Below are 17,389 nucleotides of genomic sequence, written 5' to 3' on the forward strand. Positions count from 1 at the left end.
TTTTGGGACAAAAGAAATGAAAAGCAATGCCAAAATATATACAGATACATAAATGGCCTAACAAAGTGTTGACAAAATAAGTGCTTTAAGTTAAAAAATATAAAACATATGGTCAGGATAATTTAAGCCTCTTTTAATGTTACTGTTTCATAAAGCACTCTCTAGCCTATTAAGCTTAACAGCTTTTTTTGGGGAAACAAAGAACATTTACTCTGCTTTTTGTACTACTTAAAATCTAACTTGTATCAGAATGGTATACATATCTAGATCTCTGGCTTGAAAAATTATAGGTTCAGGAGCCATGTCTTATCTTCATACTCCCCAACCGCCCTTCACACAGCGTCATTACTTTTACACAGGATATTCAACAGCATTCTTAAAGTGGCTCTTCGTTTAAGGTACATTGTAGATTGGTGCCCTTATTTGGCTTATATAAAAATTTTAACTGAAGATTAAGGCATGAGATTTTTTTTTTAAATTAAGGCTATCTGTGGCAAATTAGGTACAAGATAGGCCACAGACCTTTTAGATGCATTGACTGAGATGCACATTTGATGGTGGGTTTATGTGGCTTTTCAGTGGTTTTTACAATACTAAGTCTTCAAATCAGGGTTTACAAAGGTATACTCATATCTAGGACTAACTAGTCAAAAAAAAAATCAAGCAAATCCATTACAAAGTAACATTCAGCACTTTTGTTGCCTACCAACAAGCATATATTCAAGTATACAACCAATTTAGCTGTAGACTTTGTACAAATACATTTTACGTGGAAGACTTAACATATAAAATAAGACCACAACTACTGTGGGTGAATTAGGTGAAAAACCCCAGAAACTCTAGTCTTTCCCCTCTTCACTCAAGCTTGTATTCTGTAGGGCAAGTTGCTTTTGAGCCACTACCTGAAAGTCAACGTACTGAACATACTAATATTTATGATGCAAGAATTCAAAACATTATTATCTGTATTCCAAAAGCTTAACTCACATGTAAGCCATGTCTTTCCAAATGTAGACAAAGACTTAAAAATGCTTAGTAACTATTTCCCAACACCCTGCCCATGAATAGGAAAACAAAATGGTACAAACGTTCCATTAGAGGACAGGTACTACCACAAGTAGGTACTGAGATATTATTTTCTTTCTCTTCCATTTCACATTTACTGTTGTAAATGAGTAATGCAAACACAAATCCCTTATTGAGATCCAATTTATATTCTCAGGCTTTGTCAATGCTAAACAAAAGAAAAATTCTTCCTCACCTCCAGGTTAAGATAAAGTTCTCCCAGAAAGAGTACAAATGCATGGAATCGTTTTCGAGTCACTTCATCTCCTTTTGCAGCTTGATCTTTAACTTCGTATTCAGTCCGACATCTAACAAAAACATATTTTTTATAATCTCACATTGCTTTGCTTTTTAAACAGTCAAACAAGATGACCACTTGTCAGTTTGGCTGTCCACAGGCAATACAGAGGCAAGCACAATGCCTGGTTTTCTATAATAAAAACCCCCTGATTTTCTATAATAAAAATTGTTTCTGTCTATTGTAGAGACCAGACTATGCAATAATAGTTGAAAATAATTAGATCAAGTTTGTAATAAAGCAACATAGGCTTCATGAGGTTCATTGTATATTGGCAATAAAAAAACAAAAAATAAAAACCCATCTCACCTTATTGTCTTACAGCCTTTTTGTTAAGAAAGCACTCACTGATTACAACAATTTAACACCAAAATGGTGGAAGATTCAACTCCCAGTTGGCCTTGAGGATTAAGTTTGCGGGAGGTTTTGACTTCTAGTAGACCTTGAGCTTTATTATATGCTCATTGTAACAGCATAATAACAGGTCCGTAGGCGCCATACATACAGCAAAAGGCCAAAGAATGAGCGGTAGCCCAATTCCTGGGAATCCCAGCCCCTTCTCGAGGGTAGCTGGAATGGTCCCATCTGTAGGTGTGTGAAGCTACTGAGCCCATAAACACTGGCAACATCATGCCTAGCCGCCCTTTTTCGCTCCCTCTTCTTCGGAGATGGCCCGCATTGTCTATGGAGTGTGTACCTACTTTTGCTTTAAACTGAGCACCCAATTCCCACACTTCTTTCCTTGCCTTACACTCTATGCAGTGTTGTATTTCTAAATAAAACTACCTTTACTCAAAAAAACAAAACAAAACAAAAAAAACAAAGCACTGATTTTACTCAAACTGTCTCTGTAAATTAAAATTCTCACTCTTGCTGAAATATGAACTTTGAAACAGATCTTTAGAAGATATATAGATGGACTCCAACTTAAGCTGAAAATAAATTCTTATTAAGCCCATGATCCTTATAATTTCTATTATACAAACCAGAAGAGAAATGCGGGGCAAGTCCCCAGCTGAAGTCAAAGGCAATTAATTTGGTCTCTATTTCCAACAGAGACAAAAAGGAGTCAACTAATTTTCCCTTGCTTGATTTCCCCAACTCCGTCCATTTGCATTAGAGCTTATGAACTCAGTTCCTACAAGGTGTCTAAAATAATCACAGTAAGACCGTCATTGTCTCTTACCAGTAAACTATGGTGTCAGCTACTGTTACTAAAATGGATTTTTAGAATGGACTTTAAACGATCATTATTTTGGCGTTAAGGATTTTCTTATTTTTATCAGTAAGGTGGTGAGAACATTCTAGGAAAGGCATGTGTTTTATAAGACTGATTTTGATAGTTCTCCTTTTAAAGACCGAGAGAGCAGCTTAGAAAGACTTAATGGCTTTCATATCTGCCAGACCAGTTTAGGTTGTTTGGGAAAAAAAAATTTTTTAAAGAAACAAAGTCACTTCTTATCCAAGAATTTACCTTGGGTCAGTTTATGTTTCAGCTCTAAACCCAGCAGTTTATTATGCCCGCGTGGCTGAGTCCAATGCTTACAAGCTATATTAAATGGGTATCTGTTTGAGTCAGATATGGAAAGATATTTGTTACCTTCTCATACATATTAAACCCTCATCAGAAAAAAGTTGGGACATCTATACGTAGAACACTCTGGTTACTAACGGCAAGGATCAGTTAACTCCAATGCAGTTATTCAAGTAGCTTGTTGGGTGCTTTCCTTTCTCTGTCCTTCCTTTTATGACTTTGCAGGTAAGAGCTTCGATGAAATGACTTTTGTTTTATAAGTGCCATGACTATTAAATTACATATTAACATATGTTAATATGTACAAAAGCAAATCTCTAACCTCGTACATGGTTATCCAGGTGACAGAAAAGACCCTAAAACTTAAAGCTAAAGATTTTTAACTATAAAAGCAATACATGGTTATTTCAAAAAGTTAAAACAGAAAAATACAAAGAACAAAGTCACTGCAACTGAGATAATGGCTGTGAAGATAACTTGTCTTTTTCAAAGTATGGATGCATTTTTAAGTTAACAGAAGTTAGATGATTAAGTTAGATGATTAGCATTTCTCCAGGCAAGATCTTTGACAGCATCATAGTAGAGAAGCACACACCAGGTCAAGAGTCAGAAGAGTAGTTCTCAACTATGACTACACAGTAGAATCCCTGTGGAGCTTTAAAAAACCATGCCCAGGCTCTACTTCCGTCTAATTGTATCAGAATTTCCAAGAGCAGGGACTTAGCCCCATTTAAAGTCTCTAGGTAACCCTAAAGCAGAGCCAGGGGTGAGCAACATAAGGGAAGATAAGCAAGCCTTTCTGCCATCCTGCCTCCTAGAAGTGCCCACTCCCACATCTCTCCAGAAGCTGTAATTTGTATTTCTTCAATTGTAAGTAAGGTTAGATATCTTTTTATAACTTTGTCATTTATATTTTTCCAAACTGCACCTATTCAGAGCCATTCCAAGTATTTCTATTAAAATACTGGTCTTTTTCTTACTCATTCCTAAGAGGCTCCTCTTTTCATATTAAATAAGTGAGCTCATTGCCAGTGTTATCAACTTCCCTATTTTTACTTTACAAATAAATTTATGACCCCTCAATATTATAATCTGTATGTAATTAAGTTTAATCTCTTATTTTAGGGCCTGTGAGTATGTTTTGCTTAAAAGGGATTTACCAATCTAAGATTATTGTTTAATCGTTAATTTTCCCCTAGTATTTACTGTTTGTCAATTTTCCCCCTAGTATTTACTGTTTCACTTTAAGTCTTTCATATATTTGAAATGTATTTTGGTATAAAGAGTGAGACAGAAATCCATCTTTGTTTTGTTTTTTTTGCCTCCGAACCACTAGCCAGTTCTGTCAGCCGCACAATATGCCTTTTACATATGTATCTGAAGTATAATCTTCACCAGAAATTTAAATTTTTCAAGTGTTTCTGGAGTGTACCTTTGGAATCTTTATTCTGTTTCAGCACAGTTTAACCACGCAATGGAATACTTTGCAACCAAAAGTATCTTTAAAGAATAGGCAAACTACAATACTCAAAGACAACCCTGTTTTGAATAAAACGGCTCAAATTATAAGAAAATTCATTTCCCTACATTAATTTAATGTCATCCCCCAAATATCAATATCAACAAGATTTATGTGATTTCACATGCTGACTCTAAAGTTCAGAGGAAAAAATTCAAGAACAGCAAAGAAGACTCCACACACAAAAAATGGGGAAGTAACTAGACTAGCTATTAAAAAATTAGAGCTCTTTAATAGCATGGTAATGAGACAGGAAGAGAACAAGTAACAAACGGAATATAATGGAAGTCCAAAATCAAAACCCAAACGTAAGGATGTAGTGTGGCAGTTCTAATCATTAAGGAAAGGATCATTCAGGAGAGCAGTATGGGAAACACTGGTTAAACATGCAGCAATAAGTGAAATTTGACCCTTATTCAAGCCGAAAGTACAAAAGCACTAAGAAATACGTGATCATTTTTCAGACCTTGGAAAAGGAAATGGGCTTATTCTAAGTACAAAATGAAAGGCAGAGACCATTATAGAAAAAGACTGATGTATATATGACTATAAACTTTCAATACTATACAAATAAGAATAGTCTGCCCTATTCTCCCCTGCAACTTTTTATAAAGAACAGTCTTTAGAAAAGAGGAATTATCAAATTCTAGTATGTTTAGAAGTAGTTTTCCTTTAATTTCATATATTCACACTGACCTTTGAAGTAGCAATTGGCGGAAGTTGCCACTCTGTGGGCTAATTGTCAGATGATGGGACAGGTAATTACAGAGGCGAGCTCCCATGTAAGAGAAATTTGGGATAGATGTGGCCTTTCAAAAAGAAAGAAATGTTTGTATGACACAAATGCATCAAGTTATTAATGCAAACACCTAACAGCAACATTCTAAAGAGGAAAAACATTTCTGCCCCCAAAATTGTACAGAAAAATGTACAAGTCACTGATAATTGTTAGGCATAAGGAAATTAACTCTCCCTCCCAACCTTACCAAGAACCAGAATAAGTACAAAGAAAAACACTAAGGCCAGCTCCCCCCACCAGTTACCCGAGGTTAGCAGAAAGCAAAGGGAACATCTCCCTTTACATCAACCCATTTTGCACAAAATGTGTATATGTACCCAGTTGCATAGTATCAATTATGAATTAAAATATTTGCCAAACTATTGATCTGTGGTATTTCTCAGCAACAGGATAGCACCAACTTTGGCATCTAGCGGTCCACACCAAGACTCCCAGGCCTGTTTTGTGACCTTGGACATCACTAAACCTCCCTAAGCTTCAGTTTCTTGATTCCTAAAAAGGTGATTACGGTACCTAGTAGGAAAAATTAACACTTAAAGAACACTCCAAACACATTTGGGGTAAGGAAGAAATCAATACAAATAAGCTATTTTTAATAATAAGACAGTGAGGAAACACTGAGTATCAGACTGTGATACAGCCAAAGAAGTACTCAGGAAGTTTAACTTTCATTGCAGTTTTTAAAGAATAGTAGAGAACACACATTAAGGAACTTGAACAACATCACAAAGGTAGTAGTTAACCAGAGTCTAGACCTAACAAATGGCCTGATGCCCCTCCAACCCTATGTTGCGTCTAGTTACCAGTGTGTAACCTTAGACAAGTCATTTAACCTCTGTTAGGCTACGTTTAAAATGGGGATATGAGTGATACCTTGCAACCACTGAGGATCAAAGGAGTTAACTGCAGGTCAAGTGTTCAGCACTGTCGGGCTTTGAGTAAGTACTTTATAATCATAACTTTCTATTTCTAATTATTTCCTTGCTCACACAGGACCCTGTACATTTCTCATCAAGGAAGACTGGTTTCTCCTGACATCATATGTGTGTATCTGGTACCACAAAAGACTTGAAAGTCAAAATGTATACTTTAACCATTATTACCATGGCCTGTTTCCCTTTACTTTTAAATGATCACAATTTAAAGAAGTTCAACAAGGCTGGTTTTTAAAGTTTCCCACTTCCCTGCTACACCTCAATTTTACTTTCATAGACAACTACTTTCAGTTCTTTCAGCTAAAGATTTTAACCTCTGTATCTCTATGCTCTGTGATTTTTGAGTTTAGACATTATTTCTTACTAGTTTCTCACCAAGGAGCATGGGCATTTGGTTTTCATCCTACGTAACCCTACTCCATTCCACTAGTTCCCCATCCTTCTGCCTACCACTATGGTTACACTATGATTTTATTAGTTTTGTGTTTCCGTTTATAGCGGTACCACGTATGACACTGATTCCTCTTGCACAACTTTTGTTTTCCCTATACTTAATTTTTTCTATACTTCTCACTAGTTTGTAAATTTCTTCTTGGGACCTTCAAATGCACGGAGTGTGCTCATCTTACCAGGGAAGCCTTTCCTGGAGCCTTCTGCCCTATTACAGTGAAGCCTGGCCCCTCTAGGACTGCCATGTGCATGGCTATTGCCTTGGGATCTCTGTTTACCATCATCTAGGTGATTCACTTAGTCTCTCCTATAAAATTTCCCATTTCCTAGTTCCCACGTTTTTACCCTTGGCTTTAATCTTCTTTTTGGTGGAGTACCTCCTTCAGTAACTTCAAGAACGATTATGATAAAGCTTCAAACTGGCTACTCAGTGCAAAAAGATCTAGATGGTCTAATTGTGTTTTTAGATTTTCAAGCAATATTTTTAGCCTCGCTCCATCCTTATCCTAGAGACTTTTTGGATATTCTGTATCATAAATCAGGACAATTCTCAGCTTTCCCCACTGGCTTAGAATTCAACTTTTTAGATCTATCAAGTCAGTTACCACTCACCCACCTGCTTTCTAGTCTTCAAAATGGGTATGTCTATCTCCTTTCCCTGTACAAGTCCTATGGGCTTCTGGCTCTTTAAAATCCTGATACTGTCATCAGTGGTATTTGGTAAAGAATCAAAGTTGAATATGTTTAATCTGCATTTTTTTTGAACAGGTCTTTTGTTAGTTGCTATGAGTTCCCTTAATGCAACTCAAAAACATTGATAAATCTGTATCACTGACCACAAAATGTTAAAATTTAAAAATAATACTAAGTACATATTTGAAGCATTGGCTTTGAGACAATCACAGAAATTGTAGTTTGTTCAGTTACAGCCTTTCTAACCAACTCTGATTAAGAGTATAATAAGAACTATAAATAATATTATAGTTCTGATATAAGAACTATAATCAGGCAGCCTACTGAAGAGCTGAAATTAGGCCAAAACCAGAAAAGCAGTAACAAATAAGTCTAATTCTTCCATTTTCTTAACTTATATTCCTTTTCAATCCATATAGAGTCCGAAAGTAGGAATCAGGACAAACAAGCAGTTCTATCTTCCTAAAATCTCAGGCATTTTCAGAAATTTAAGAGTTGGCCAGGTAATACTGAGGTCCAGTAACAATCCAAAACAAACCAGGAAGTGGCCAAATGAAACACTAGGTAGCATATAAAAAAAATTCAACCTGCTATCATAAATCACCCTTTCATATATTCTAAATTTGAGCTGCTCTTTCAGCAATGACTTAAAGAACACTAAAGGTTATGTTTCTGTTTAATCCAACTGTTTTTGGCCAGTCTCACTCACTGACCTTAAAATTGTCTTCAAAAATCCAGTATTGTCTATTTTCCCCCACTTAAAACAGCATTAATGTGTCAATGACCAGTATGCTAGAATTAAAACTGAACTTTCTGTGAGCAGCCTAGACTGACATTAGATTTAACCAAATAAGATGTAAATCCTTGAAATTTTTAAATAAAGACAAGGAGAAATGTTAAGACTAAAGTCAGGGTGTTTGGTGGTCCTTTTTTTTTTTTTAAAGAATCATTTATGAGGCAAAAAAGTTCTTCAGTGATTTTTTTCTCCCTTACTCTAATAATAATGCTATATAATTCAACATCTAGGGGAAAACTGGTCTTTTTCATGTATTGTTACATTTAGATCCTGCAAAATGGGGGGGGGCATGTTGGAAAAGAGATATGATACTCATGTAGCTTTCCTCACAAATGCCATAGCTCCTTCCAATTGCCTGTATAGAGCCTTTGCTACACAGGAGGATTTGCAGTCCGGTTCTAGCCCTGGATCCCTAACAACAGGAATTTTATACAGGAGACTTAAAAGCTCCCATGAACCACAAAGAATCAAGGAGTGTGGAGGCTGGTGAACATGAACCTAGCCTCCCTCCCCACAGGGAGCAGCCACATCCTTGGGCATCACAGAATCTATCCAGCGATCACCCTACACCATCAACCAACCTACCTGTTGATAGATGAGTTCCACAAGTTCTTGCAAAGCATCATCTGTTGTAACCCAGCCATTCAGGGTCTCTGCAAACTGTTCAATTTCAGTTTCAAAACTGCCAGGCTGCTCTGTAAGGTGATTCAAAAAATCCTGAACATATTCTGACAGAGTGGGATAATCTTCACAACCATCCTCATAGGACTCCTATATAGGAAAACGTTAAAAAAAAAAAATAATTCATGCAACTGTCTAAAATAAACATAAGGCAACTTTAAGTTGTGATGTCTCTAGCTCAAATGAAATTTCGAAGAATCCTTCACCTGCTAAAACCCACTGAGCTACCCTTCTTCCTTGCCCAATGGCCAAATGTCATAACAGAAGGGTTCCATCCAGCCAGCTAGGGAATTATCTTCTCACCCCTGGCAGATTTACTGAATGGCTGAGGAATAAAGTTTAAAATCAATGTTTCACTACAATTCCAATATCACAATTAAGAAAGATTTATGGATACAGTAAGATCTAGGATTTGTTTCAAAATGGGAGGGGGAGCAGTCAGAGATAGAAATAAGAATGGCCACCTATAGCTAACTACTGAGGCCATGGGGATTCATCGTACCATTCTCTGTATTCTTATAGCTATGTGACAATCTCTATATTGAAAAAAAGGTAAGGTCTGTCACCTGTCTATTAATCCCCAAGGACAGGGAAATATAGTTAACTGACTATAAAATAAAATAAAATAGTGTACAGTGGAGGGAGACTTTCTGGCTCCTATGTCCAAGTTTCTAGCCAATCTTGATAACAGCACTGCTTTCAACTAATGTCTCTCTCACCTTTAGTGGTTCCCAACCTTTTAATTAATGGCAAGAGGCTGAGCTGGGTGACTACTGCAAAAGGTTTAACAGTATCAATGTTTATACTGACAATGCCTGGAATACCACCCAAAGCATTTTACTTAACCATTATGATCCACTAATAACTATATTGTTTGATGAAACTTACCCCTTTCCAAAAGAAGTCAAATAAGAAACCACATGAAAGAATTATGACTACAGTATGGAAGCATTTTATGAAGAGGTTTGGAAGCATTTTATGAAGAGGTTAAGTTCTAAACTTAGTGACCACAGAAAGAAAAAAAAAATCATCACACTTAGTCAAAATTCCCCTTAGGAAAGCTCCATGTTGGGGATGGACATAAAATCTTAGTAGAAAAACTAACATAGCTAATTATTCCTCCATTGTTGATGCTGACCAACTATTTCTTCAGCTGACTGCCATTTAGAGGCCATGTTGCTTAATTTTTATGTATCTCTAGACATTAAAGTGATATTTAACATGGCACTTGTATGTACTATGAAAGACACTCAGGAAATAAGACCAGCTGCAGGAAGAGCAGACTAATGTGCCCATATCATGCTTATATAGTGTTCATACTCTTATATTTAAATATTTGTCTGATCACACATTTGAATCCGAAGTACTCTATTGTAAGATAAAGGCATTAAATTGATGAAATACAAATTCATGAATTATAAACATTACAGCTGTGTGATTGAGGATTAAATGAGTAAATGAGTTAAGTGAGTTACATCAGTAAATGCCCCTGGACTGGTAAGTAGCACATAGTAAGGCACTAAGTGTTCAACAATTTTTAAATTTTTAGAAAAGACTGAAACATATTCCAAATGCAAGAGTCATGTTCTCATACCTAAAGGGGCTAAAGCATAAAACGTATCCAAAAAGCAGAGGGATCACTACACTTAGGATGATACTCTATTGTAAGCTACCAGCCACCAGCTGCATGGATAGCCTGTTACTCATTCAAAATTGCTGGAGTGTTGAGTGCCTACTGAATACCAAAGAATGTTCTAGGTGCTGGGAGTTACAGTCATATCATAAATAAAGGAGACAAGTCCTCCTCTCATGGAGCTTATATTTTATGATGGAAGGCACCCTTCAGACATTGAGATATAATGAAAATGGTCAGGGAAGGATTCTGAATTAACATCTAAACTGAGAAAGAGCAGAAAAAAAAATCAGTCATAAAATATGAGGAAAGATATTCTATGCAGTGGGCACAAGAAGCATATAGGTCCCGGGGAGATACATACTTGACTGACACCTTTAAGAAAGGCCAGAACAGAAACTGAGGATGGGGCATTTGCTACTGGGATCAATGAGACAAACGAGGAGATGGTATGGGGTTTTGGGAACCACACTAAGGAGACTGGTTTAAGAGGCAGTGCAAAAACCACAGCAGGGGTGGTGGCTAGGGTGGGTTTGAGCAAGGAAAGACCATGTACCAACTCAAGTAATTTGCACATGGTCATACAGCTAGTCTTAAAAAATTGAGCACAGAATAAAGCCCGTGCTTTTAACCTCTATATTCCAAACAACCAACAAAGTCTTAAAACCCAACTTTGACATATAAAACAAGGATACATGTTGCCAAAAACCCATCCAACAGTTCATCAACACGGAACTGGTTAAATATGTTACCTTATATCCGTATTATGGAATATAATACAACCACTTAAGAAAAACTATATATTTACATGTATTAATACAGAAATTCTCTCAATACAGTGAATTAGAAGAGGATCAGAACCATGTTAAGTACAATTTGACTTTCTTAAGAAGAGACTTACAGGCAGTGGAAATTTCTGGAAAGACAGCCAAGGGATAATAGTTATCTTTGGAGGTAATGTTCTTATTATAAATACTGAATCTTATAAAACTGTGAAAGCAGTTAAGCCTTGTAAGAGCATACACTATCTTAATGTTGACTATGTACATGTGTGAGTTTTACAATTAAAGCTAGTTTAAGTTTTTTATCTAGTTTAAGTTTCTGATGTAGTGCAGTTTTACAGATTTATAGTATCCCACTGTTAAGATTTATAGTATCCTACTGGTAATGATAAAAACAGGCAGTCTACAGGTCTCAGCTGACAGTATTAATTTCTTGCTTCTATCAAATGTCATTCCTTTTGGCAAAATGTATTTTAAAACACTGACTTCAGTCTTTTTTTCCCTCAAATGAATGTAATTCTTTTAAGAGAATCTGAAGTGTGAAAGTAAAGGATGAAGTAGAGCTGCTGTGAATATAGCAGAACAGGGGATTCAGAGCCTGTCACTTGAAGCGAAAAAGGAGGCATAGAGTATTCTGAACAGATAAGCATTCCAACATGTTTTAATCAAAGCCTGGGTTAAGTTCTCCAGTACTAGATTTTTTAAAGTACAGATTTCTTCAGTCTTCAATGTGAAGTCAAATGGCTTCTAAGCTGAGAAATGTTTGAGCATTATTTATCTTTTTAGAGTTCTGTGACAAGAGATTAGGAAGGACATCAATTGGAAAACTCACTTCATGGTAGGCACTTTTCAATACACTGTCAAGAGATGAGAACCTTAGCCAAAGCAGTGGGAGTAAAAGGAAATTATCAGATACTTAGGTGGTGAAACAGTCAAGACTACTCTAGTTAACTTGATTGAAAGGGGGCAAGAATGTGAAAGAGAAAATCAAGTCAATTCACCACCAAGTTTTTAGACTGAGCAGCTAGTTAGAACATAAAAACATAAGAGGTTTGTAGAAGATAAATTATTTTTTATACTTGAGTTTGGAGGTGAGATCCTCAGATGAGGTCAAACAAATGGAAACACAAGCCTGGAGCTGAGAGGAAGAATTAGATGCCAGAGTTATCAGAGGTAGGTGGGTGATGGTTAGATTCTAGGGGGTAGGTAGTATCACCAAGGGAGGTAACAAAACAGAAAAAAGACAGAACCTCAGAAACTGCAGTCTGAAGGAAGGAGGAATGATCTGCAAATTGGGAGGATGTAGTACTGTCACAGAAGCCAAAGAAAAAGGTAAAAGTAGTCATAGTATCAAATGCTACAGAATAATTTCATTGGTTGAAATCTGAAGTGAATGATGGTTGCATTGTCTTAGGAGTAAATTAAAACAAAAATCAGTATCTTAAATATTCAGTCCTTACAGAAATAGGAGGAACTTTTGAAACACTGAAAAGGTACTTTTAGCACCTCACACAGGACCCACACTGGGACCTGTTAAACGTTACAGTTCATAGTATGGTCAACAAAACCTATTAAGATGAGAGTTAAGAGGACAACAGATTTTAAGACCCAAAAAATGCCAGTAACTGTCACAAAAATAGTATCAGTACAATTAAGGGGATCAGTCTGCAGAGGTTTGAACAGTCAGTGAGAAGTAAAGTAGTACCAAGAGTGAATAATTTTATATTTTGGAGAATGTCACTACTGAAAGGCAGAAGAAAAACTGGAAACTTGTAGGGAGATGTTTTTAGAAAAAAGCTGGGATTGTGTGTTTGTGTGTGTGTGTGTGAGTGCATGCATGTGCACACAGGTGGGGAGAAATGTTGTGTCTTAATAAATGCTTTATGAACTCCTGTGTGGTATTTTCATTTCTCGTAAGTGAGCTGTGATTAAATATTCAAGATGTAATGGTTTACCTGAGAAGCAATGGCCAGGAACAGATGGATACAGTAACTTACTGGTAAGAAGGCATGGAAAACAGGAAATTCTAGCAGTGGGATTTGAGGAAGGACTGAAGATAAAAGGGCTTGGAGTTTCTGAAGAGTTATGAAAGCACAGCAAAAGACTATCATAAAAAATTTTTTAAATATCCATTCTTTGAGCAGATCCAGCTTAAGGATACCAAGCAATAGCTTCTCATGTGTATAAAAAAAGCAGACTCAAGGAATTTCTAGAAACCCAGCCAGGACACCACTGGAACAGAGACTCTGTGAAGACAGTAATTTTTGTCTGTTTTGTTTACTGCTGTATCCCTAGTCCTTGACTCGTGATAAGTATTCAACTATTCGTTGAATGAAACAGTGAATATAACAACTTTGGGTTATGGTTAAAGGAAAAGTTTGTCTCACAACCAGATTTTACCTAAAGAGTCAGGGGAAAAACAAGGATTTTGTTTTTCTGTAACTAAGTCAATTGAGAAAAACTCAGCTTTGACAGAGAGTAAAAGGGTAAGGCCAGTGAATATACTGGGGCAGGGGTAGCAAGCGTGAATGCTTATAGAATCCAGGTGGATTAGAGGGTAATGAAGTAAGCCAGTGAGCAAATCAAAGCTCACACTCCATCTAAAGGGGCAGCCTCTGTTCAACTCCAGCCAACTTTTGCTCTGTCAAAATAACAGTCCAGTATGACCAGAGCTTACAATTTTAAGAGAAATCAGAAAATTCAGATTTGCAATATTTAAGTATTGGTAACTTATCATAAAGCCCCATTTAAAAAAAACACTCAGGGTCAAAGAAGACACACCTGCAGTCCACTCGTGAGCCACAGGCTTCCAGTTTGTAATCTGTTCTGGCAAACTGAGAACAGCAGGAGCTGACCTACTAGAGGATATCAAGGAATGCCTAAAAGATGGCAGTGGCTCAGACAAAGTGGCTCCACACGCTGCTCTCTTGAACTATGTATAAAACTTGTCGGTACATAACTGTGAAAAAAAAAATGCCTCCCTCCTACCATAAAATAGCCCAAATCAATAGGAAGAAAACAAATGAGGAACCATTTGTGGCTGTTAAGGTAAATATCCTTAAGGGTTTATTCAACTACCCAGCAGCTCTCCAATGGTTCCTTCCTCTCAAAGAGACAGACAATTTTTTGGCAAGGATCCAAGCTGCTCTCATTTCTAGTTTACATAATTGATGGTCCATTTTACCCCAAATCAGCTGCTCTTCCTGCTATGCCTACATTTTTCCCTCTCCAGCCCCAAAGCTCTTTTCCTAATGCAGTCTAAGATACATGAAGTTTCTAAAACATGGAATAAAGCTTTTCCATACTTTCTATAAAATATGGAAGTAAAGTCCTCCCACCCCACCCCAAAATAACAAAAAAGGTGTACCACCATTAGTTATCAAGTATATTCAAATTAAAAATCACAACTTAGATACCACATACCCACCACAAAGGCTAACCTTAAACAGCAAATACCTAGTGCTGTTGAAGTATAGCAACTGGAAACCATACAGCACTCAACGCATATATTGGAACAATCTCTTCAGAAAAATACTTAGCAGTCTCTACTAAGCTGGCTACCCTATGTCCCAGAAACTCCACTCCCAGGTATACACCAAGAGAAATAAGGGCAAATGTCTGTCCACTGAGACACAAACCAGAGTAGCAGCCCTAATCTAACAGCCCCAAAGTGGAAGCTACCCCAATGTTCATCAAGAGACAAATGTTAATACAGTGGAATGCTCTGAGAGTAAGTCACTTCCAGTTACATGCTACAGTATGTATTAATTTCAATGTTGAATGAAAGTGAGGAAAATAATATATTCTATGTGACTCTATTAATATAAACATTGAACAGAGGCATAACTAATGTTAAATCAAAATAGTGGTTATCCTTGGAGAGCAGTAATGATTAGAAGGGGACAGAGCAGGCTTTTGGGATGTTGATAACATCCTTTTTCTTAATTTGGATGCTGCTTGACTGAGTATTCACTTTATAAAACTTTGATTTAAACTTTGTGTACATTATTCAAACTCTGTGTACACTATTTTATATGTTAAAAAAACTAAGACGACAGAAAAGACAGGACTTAAGCTAAAGTACTACCATTTCTTAAATCCGGAATGGTCCCTGCCCACTTTTAGCTACAATTAACTGCTATGCATTTACCTATCACAATTTCTTCCTAGATATCCCAATTGTGCTTGGCGTTTTCTCCTGCTGTTTAAGAAAAGTGTGATCAATTTCTAAAATTTTAGCTATTGACAAAGATAAATCTGACAGTTTAAAAGTTCTTTATATCTGTGTAAACACTTCATCAAAACTCCCTACATTTCTACGTAATAGTTAATTAGAACCAGAAACACTTCTATTGTGTGTGCCCAGATGTGTACTTCTCAACATTCAAAAGCCTACCTCAATTAGTCTACAGCAAAACCAGTCAGATTTACCCTAAAGCTACCAACGAATATTCGGCTGTCGTGCTAAAATCATATTAAAAATTAACGTTGCCAGGCCGCTGTTGTGTAGGTTGTTCATGAAGTCTGGACACAGATTCAGTTTTATAGATTAAAGGTGTCCTTGACTTACATTAGGTTTATTAGTCTAGACACAGTCTACAGACGCTGGAAATACAGCAGGGAACAAACAAGACTGCCTACTCTCAAGCTTATATTCTGATACCTTGAATATAAAAACTACAAAATATATTCGAGTCAACTTTGTTTCATTTCAATAAATTCATAAAATGTTTTTATGTGTAGTACAGAAAGCATCAGCATACTGATAAATGACACAGTAACCACATTATTCCAGTAATATTAACCCAGAGTTGTACTAAAAGGGTGTACTTACTGTATAATTAGAATAACTTGATGGGTAAAATTCAGGGGCGTTCACAGATAGCTTAGACATTAATACAGGAGCTACAACCACCTGGGGTTTAGCCATTGCTGACTCCGAGTTCTGCCTTGGGATGTTATCCTGTGAACTAGGTGGAGCTCTCAGGGGCCGCGTTTGTTCTGAGAAAGGGGGGAAAAGCCGTGTTACATGCGTTCATTCCTTTGTATAACAACTTACTATGTACTGAAAAGCCATCTGAGCAGGGCTGGCTTTTAAGTTAAACAAGAACCATCAGGAAATTTAAGGTTATCGCCAGGATATGAACAGAGAGCCTGCAGAAAGAAACAATAGACTTGCTTTAGCCCCTTTATGAACATATTTGCCTCCTAAATGAATGCTTGAGGGCTTTATTTTCCCTTTTTTCTTTCTTTTTTAAGGAGTCGGTTAGAAAGAGGTGGTTGCCCGCCTAAGGCCTCCCTTTCGAGGGCTGGGGCGGGGGAGGCGATTATTACTTCCTCCAGGGACTGCAGAACTCGGAGGCCGCGCACCACGCCCCTCCCCCAGCCGGGAAGCACAAAGGATTTCGGCGGCCACCTTCCAAACCCCGTTCCGGGCCCGTCCCCACCCCGTCACAACCGGGTCCCTCGGGGAATGCTTTCGGGGAACCGGGGAGGGAAAGAGGAGACAGCGCGCCGACCTCGGGCGCGCGCGGCGGGCCGTGGGGAAGCGTTGGCCCAGGAGGACGGGGTCCCCTAGAGCGGCTCCGTACCTGGGAGCGCCCCGGGCCGGGGAGGCCGCTGGGGGCCGGCGGGGACCTCGCACTGGGCCCCTGGCGGCGGGGCCGTCCTGGGCTGGCGCAGCGGCGGCGGCTGCAGGAAGCCCGGGGCTTTGGGCTGCGGCGGCGGCTGGTGCCGCGGCCGCTCAGCAGGCCCCGCTCCGTTCGGGAAACCGCCGCCCTCAGGCCCGCCCCCTCCGCGGCCCAGGCCCCGGCTCCGGCCCCGACCAGCACCTGGGGCGCGATCGAAACCGTCCGACATGCTCCTCCTCCTCCTCCTCCTCCTCCGGGGGCCGCTGCCGCTGCGCTCAGGAGAGGACGCGGGGGGAGGCGCCGCGGGCCGGCTCTCGCCGCCGCGCTCACTCGGGCCTCATGGAGGAGGAGGGCGGCGAGCCCCTGCTCGGCTCCTCCGCGATTCGGGCGGAGCGGACGGCAGCTGGAGCACCCGCCGAACCCGCCACTCCGGACCGCCCGTCCCCCACAGCTACCCTCCGCTTTCCGACTCTCCCCTCAAAACTCGGCTCCCCCGCCTTCGGCGCGGCGGGGGCGAAGGCGGGTCACAGCGGCCCCCCGCGGCCCGGAGGCCCCGGGCGCGCCCGCTGCAGCT

At 38.8% G+C, this 17,389-nt stretch overlaps 1 protein-coding gene across 3 annotated transcripts in view; it reads right to left on the minus strand.

Moving 5' to 3' along the window:
- Positions 1-17,389, minus strand: part of PAIP1 (poly(A) binding protein interacting protein 1) — a 29,251-nt gene that overhangs the window by 11,574 nt on the left and 288 nt on the right. Inside the window, exons 1-5 of one of the 3 annotated variants that reach the window (XM_074357786.1) lie at positions 16,777-17,314; positions 16,020-16,186; positions 8,675-8,860; positions 5,113-5,225; positions 1,262-1,373 (exon numbers count right to left, since the gene is read on the minus strand). In XM_074357786.1, the coding sequence (XP_074213887.1) occupies positions 1,262-1,373; positions 5,113-5,225; positions 8,675-8,860; positions 16,020-16,186; positions 16,777-17,044 (846 nt within the window). In that variant the 5' untranslated portion in view covers positions 17,045-17,314. Of the gene's footprint in view, positions 1-1,261; positions 1,374-5,112; positions 5,226-8,674; positions 8,861-16,019; positions 16,187-16,776; positions 17,315-17,389 lie in introns of those variants that run through there. The other 2 variants (XM_074357795.1, XM_074357799.1) reach the window with 2 other exon arrangements.

Source organism: Camelus bactrianus, chromosome 3 (assembly GCF_048773025.1).
Source record: "Camelus bactrianus isolate YW-2024 breed Bactrian camel chromosome 3, ASM4877302v1, whole genome shotgun sequence".
NCBI classification, from domain to species: Eukaryota; Metazoa; Chordata; class Mammalia; order Artiodactyla; family Camelidae; genus Camelus; species Camelus bactrianus.